The 5,761-nt window shown below is 41.1% G+C and overlaps 2 protein-coding genes across 2 annotated transcripts in view; both read left to right on the plus strand.

Moving 5' to 3' along the window:
• LOC109951082 (gamma-aminobutyric acid receptor subunit rho-3-like) overlaps positions 1 to 5,761 on the plus strand; it is an 18,509-nt gene that overhangs the window by 10,361 nt on the left and 2,387 nt on the right. The window contains exons 4-8 of the mRNA XM_020585365.1: positions 1,925 to 2,006; positions 2,127 to 2,286; positions 2,821 to 2,987; positions 3,598 to 3,659; positions 4,827 to 4,971. Coding sequence (XP_020441021.1) covers positions 1,925 to 2,006; positions 2,127 to 2,286; positions 2,821 to 2,987; positions 3,598 to 3,659; positions 4,827 to 4,971 — 616 coding nt within the window. The remainder of the gene's footprint in view (positions 1 to 1,924; positions 2,007 to 2,126; positions 2,287 to 2,820; positions 2,988 to 3,597; positions 3,660 to 4,826; positions 4,972 to 5,761) is intronic.
• LOC109951070 (gamma-aminobutyric acid receptor subunit rho-3-like) lies at positions 1,841 to 2,338 on the plus strand. The gene is made up of 2 exons (XM_020585347.1): positions 1,841 to 2,006; positions 2,127 to 2,338. Exons 1-2 carry the CDS (start codon positions 1,889 to 1,891, stop codon positions 2,306 to 2,308), a joined length of 300 nt encoding a protein of 99 aa, XP_020441003.1. The 5' UTR covers positions 1,841 to 1,888; the 3' UTR covers positions 2,309 to 2,338.

Consider the following 5,761-nt stretch of genomic DNA (forward strand, 5'->3'; position numbering starts at 1 on the left):
ATTCTGACTTGGTGGAGCGCCAATCCTTTCCAGTTTTCGTGATGCCTGCTTTATGGCTTTAGGGAGCAAAGCTGCGAGCTGTACCACGGGGCTAGCCTCCTCTGTTTCACTGCCTTCCTTTTCAGAGGGGCAACGGTATCAAGTGTATTACGCGGGAAGGCTGCAGTACTATCAACAAGATTATCGACTTGTGTGGGAGTAAAGTTAAGGTGGCCTCCTTCCACTGTGTTGGCAAACGGCACTGAAGTAGATAAAGATGGAATTATTTCCTTAAACTTGGTAACAGCATTGTCAGATAGACATCTGCTGTAGTGGAATTGTTTCCCACATAGAGTATAATCCATTAATGTAAATTCAAAAGTTATTAGAAAATGGTCAGACAGAAGAGGGTTATGGGGAAAAACTATTAAGTGTTCAGTTTTGATGCCATATGTCAGAACAAGATCAAGAGTGTGATTAAAACAGTGAGTGGGTTTATTTACAGTTTGAGAGAAGCCAACTGAGTCTAATAATGAACAGAATGCATTGTTGAGGCTGTCATTGATGGCATCAACATGGATATTAAAGTCACCTACTATGATTATTTTATTTGTACTAAGCACTAAATCAGACAAAGTCTGAGAATTCACTTAAAAACTCTGAATAAGGAGCAGGTGGACGGTATACAATAACGAATAGAACTGGCTTTTGAGTTTTCCAGTTTGGGTGTGAGAGACTCAGGGTGAGACTTTCAAATGAGTTATAACTATGTTTAGGTCTAGGGTTGATTAATAGGCTTGAGTCAAAGATCGCTGCCACGCCACCACCTTGGCCTGTGTTTCGAGGGATGTGACAGTTACTGTGACTAGGTGGAGTGGATTCATTTAGGCTGACATATTCTTCCTGCTGTAATCATGTTTCAGTAAGACACAATAAGTCAATGTGATGTTCACTTATCAAATCATTCATTAAGTTTACTTTTTTAAATTAGTTTTTATAAAGTGGAGGTTTGTATATACATACAGATGCTGCAGAGGAAGATGCTGTTCCCCAGATGTAGTATTATGGTTTCTGAGTTGTTGAAACCGTTTTGTCCACAGACTTGTCTGCTTTTTGTGTTTTACTGGCAACTGGCCCAGAAAGACTCCAGTGCTGCTATGAAAGACATCCACCATCCAGTTACACGAATAGAGAAAGCCAGTTGTAATAAATGAGTGACTCAGCAAAGGTGTGGCTGCAGTGAGGACCAAATGTCACTTCAGGTGCATATTTGCATGGTTTGGGCATACAGACTTCAGCCAGTTTTGCTGAAAGTCATCTGTTGGCAAACCAGCTCTGGGCCAGAGTCAGAACTGAGAGTCAAGGCAGTGTCACATGCTGTGGCCTTCCCAGTAACCAGGTCTCAGCCCAGTTGAACAGCTATGGGAGATGTTGGAGTGATGTGTTGGACAGCATCTCCACCACCATCATCAAAACACCACATGAGTAAACATCTGTTGGAAGAACGGTGTTCATCCCTCCAGGAGAGTCAATGCCAAGGTGGAGATGTTCTGGTGGCACGTGGTGGCCCAGCACCTTACTGGGACTCTTTAGGTTGGGTCATCCTTTCTTTGGTCAGTGTCCATCCATTGGACACTGACCAAAGAAAGGACGACCATCCATCTCTACTGCTTATCCTGAAGAGGGTCATGGGCGAGGTCCACCCTGGACAGGTCTTTGTCAGCATCTATCAAACTAAAAACTGAAGGCTTTTCATTAATTTAATCCACTGTTCTTTCCTTTGGCAGCAGAAAAGAGTTTTAAATGTCACACAATAAAGGAAACTGAAACTTTAAAAAAAAGAAAATAAGACAGAGTGGGAGATAAAGTTTGGCTCAGGTCACAGTGGTAAAGGTCTGTTCAGGACACGATGAATGTTGTCTGCGGCGTCTGCGTGTGTTTCAAGGTCACTGTTACGGCTCTTTGCTCGATGGACTTCAGCAGCTTCCCTCTGGACACGCAGAACTGCTGGCTGGAGCTGGAGAGCTGTGAGACACGCACACAATATATATACAATACTGACAACTTGATGGTGTAACAAACCCTCTAATCACGGTTTCTCATATTTCCTCTGTTCTGTCACTGCTCGCCCCTCTCTCCTTCTGTAGATGCATATAATGAGAATGACCTGATGCTTTACTGGAAGAATGGAAATGACTCCCTGAGGACAGATGAAATCATCTTGTCTCAGTTCTTCATCAAGCATTTCCACGCCTCCAGTGGCCTGACTTTCTACAGCAGCACCAGTCTGTTTGTTTTCAGGAACAGGCGAGCTAGGCTACTCACCTAGCAAGGAAACAGATGTCACTCCCTGATCACAACCCAGAGAAAGAGCACTGTATTAATCCCGAAAGAAAAGTATCCTACTTACCTATCTATCATGCCAGGGAGTGATCTCCTTTTCCTTGTTTTATTTGAATACTTTCTATGAGGCCTAAGGACAAGGCAAACTCGTCCAGATGTAACCTGTGACAAGCAGCTGCATCTTAAGGTGTTTCTTGTGCAGAAAGCTTGGGAGCCATTATGCTTCCAACCTTGTGTCAAGAATTTGTGTTTGGTCCTTTCCTGTTGACAATGACCCCATGCACAAAGCCAGCATTATGAAGTAAATGTTCTGTTTGTAGTGGAGAATCTGGCCTGCACAGAGCCCTGACACTGATCTAGATGTGGTCACCCACTAATGCTCTTGTGTTTGAAAAGGTCAAATCCCTGCAGCTAGGTTCAATGTTTGGTGGGAAAACTGAAAGCAGAGGGGTGGAGGCTGTTACAGCAGCACATTAATGTCTATATGATTTAAATAAGTGTCTCCCCGTCAGGTTGGTACAATCGACTCTTCATTAACTTCATCCTGCAGAGGCACATCTTCTTCTCCATGCTGCACATGTATTTTCCTACCATGCTAATGGTCGTTCTCTCCTGGGTTTCCTTCTGGATTGATCGCAGGGCTGTGCCTGCAGGTGTCTCTCTGGGTACGTACATCCATATGCCAACCTGATTTTAGCTATAACCACAGTAGCCTGAAGGCTTTGTCCTTAAAAACACACATACACAACAGATGCACTTACATTTGTGCTGTGTAATTTTGTATCACCTTTTTAGATAAAGACATTAAAAATCACTTCAGCAGAGAATTCACAGATTAAATGCAACTAAATGTAGTTATGTTGAGTCTGATAAAAGAAATTCACAGAAAGCAAGTTTTATGTAAAAGTAAAATTGATACATTTTAAACAGTCCCCATTCAAAAATGAGTTATTTAAAACTATTGTTTTTTTATCCACTGCAGCAGTATAAATCTTTGTACTCATCAAAACTGCTTTCACTTAGGACTTTACACACTTTGGACAGTGGTTGGCTGAATTACGGTTGGGATAGTTTAGTGATATTTACTTAGAAATATGCTGATGCAAATGATATTTACAAACCACATAGTAATTATAAAACGTCTTCATTTCTCACTCTTGACACTGATCAGCAGCAGGTCAGGTCAAACTTCATGTGCTTGATATTTGGACCCAGTAAATTGTGTGAAAACAATGTGCTGTGACACAGACACACCTCTACTTTCTCGTCCTGCAGGTATAACCACAGTGTTCACAATGTCCACCATCATGGCAGGAGTGTCCTCCTCCATGCCTCAGGTATAGCAGCGGCTGTGGTTGTGTGCATTCTCTGCAGTTTTTCCTGTGCATGTTCATAAGAGCTCTGAGGGTCCAGAAGCAACTCCTTCAGATCTTACTGAATACCTTTTAACCTGTTAATAAGTTGGCTTCTTGCTTTTCTTGTTTCCAGCTTTTGACCTAAAATGAAACATTCATCAAACAAATATCCTTATTTTACTTAACTTGTTTTTAGATTTCTTACTGCAGTTTACTGGATTGTGTCTTCCCTGATTATCCTGTCTTCCCTGATTATCTTGTAATCTGGCAAAGGTAGATGTTTTGCTTATAGCTTTTATCATTTACACAGTTATTTAGTTGCCTTTGTAAATCACTGAAACATTTGTCCAATGAAAACTGCTTCAAAAATAAAATTATAATGCACACAGCAACACTGCGAATGATAATAAAATCTATCCATCTGTTATCTATACGCATTGTGGTCTGTGTCCTGCTTTCTGTTGTGCGCTTTTATTTTGGTTATTTTTCTGCCCTTTGTTGTTTCTGTTTTTGTTGCATCTGCCCCAGCTTCACCCCAGTGCACAACTTCTGTTCAATGCTTCCACCTGCTGCTCGCTACCTCCTGGTCTCCTGTCTTTATATCCTCCTCCCTTCCCCTCAGTCTGGTTGCTGGCTCATCTGATCTCCATGCCTCACTTGTTTCCTGTCTCCTGTGCTCCCTCGATCTCCCCACCTGGTTGGTTCTTTTGCCTTCACATTCTGTTTCTGGCACACCCAGTACTTTAGTTTCTTATTCTTGAATAAAGACTGATAAACTATTAGAACCAGAGTTTGTGTCTGCATTTTGGATCCTTCCCTGCCTGAAACATAACACCACTTATTCCTGAACACAGTCGCTGGAGCCGATCCCAGCTCACACCGGGGTCCACCGTGGACAGGTCGCCAATCTGTCAGACCTGTAGACAAACAACCACAGACACTCACTCCTATGGGCATTTTAGAGTTGCCAATCAACCTAAACTGCATGTCTTTGAACATATTTATTTAATCCAAAACAGACTTTTTCAAACTGATACAAATTAATATATCAACAAATATACAAGTTATATTTATCACTGCACAACAGTTAAGTAGAAATGTAATTAGGAGAGAGAAAAAAATTACCTGTGAATTTGCATGTGTCCACAGGTGTCATATGTGAAAGCGGAGGACATCTACCTGTGGACCAGCTTCCTGTTTGTCTTCCTATCTGTTACTGAATATGCAGCAGTGAACTACTGCACCACGCTGGAGGAGATGAGGAAGATGAAGAGGGGGAAGGTCAGCACAGGCAGTAAGCACAAAACAATGATAAGAATCAATGGTGGAACTAAATATATACCGTACTGCTCAAAAAAAATAAAGGGAACACATCAGATCTAGGATGTCTTATGTTGTGTTCCCTTTATTTTTTTTTGAGCAGTATATTTAACTACTGTACTTAAGTACAGGTTTGAGGTATCTGAACTTACAGTATTTAAGTTTCCTGCCACTTCATACTTGGACTACATTGCAGACAGTATTTTACTCTATTACATGTATTTGAAAACTTTAGTTCCTTTTCAGAATCAGATCAACAAAACAAAATACAGTTTAATCACAAGACTTTATTGATCCCTAGTGGGAAATTCCAAGCTACCAAGCAGTATGTAAAGTACTTCACAGTATATACAGGTGCAGCTCAATAAATTAGAATATCATGGAAAAGTCTATTTATTTCAGTAATTCAACTCAAATAGTGAAACTCGCGAATTATATAAATTCAGTACACACAGACTGAAGTCCTTTAAGTCGTTGGGTCTTTTAATTGTGATGATTTTGCTCACCTTTAACAAAAACCCACCAATTCACTATCTCAATAAATTAGAATACCTCATAAGACCTATAAAAAAACATTTTTAGTGAATTGCTGGCCTTCTGGAAATTATGTTCTTTTACTGTATATGTACTCAATACTTGGTAGGGGCTCCTTTTGCTTTAATTACTGCCTCAATTCGGCGTGGCATGGAGGTGATCAGTCTGTGGCACTGCTGAGGTGGTATGGAAGCCCAGGTTTCTTTGACAGTGGCCTTCAGCTCATCTGC

Source organism: Monopterus albus, unplaced genomic scaffold, assembly GCF_001952655.1.
Source record: "Monopterus albus unplaced genomic scaffold, M_albus_1.0 scaffold362.1, whole genome shotgun sequence".
Classification (NCBI taxonomy): domain Eukaryota; kingdom Metazoa; phylum Chordata; class Actinopteri; order Synbranchiformes; family Synbranchidae; genus Monopterus; species Monopterus albus.

Bases quoted from the DNA above. Each gene is read 5' to 3' on its own strand.
- LOC109951070 (XM_020585347.1), top strand. From the start codon at position 1,889: ATGAATGTTGTCTGCGGCGTCTGCGTGTGTTTCAAGGTCACTGTTACG. The intron at 2,007-2,126 runs GTGAGACACGCA...CTCCTTCTGTAG, and splicing joins CTGGCTGGAGCTGGAGAGCT to ATGCATATAATGAGAATGAC.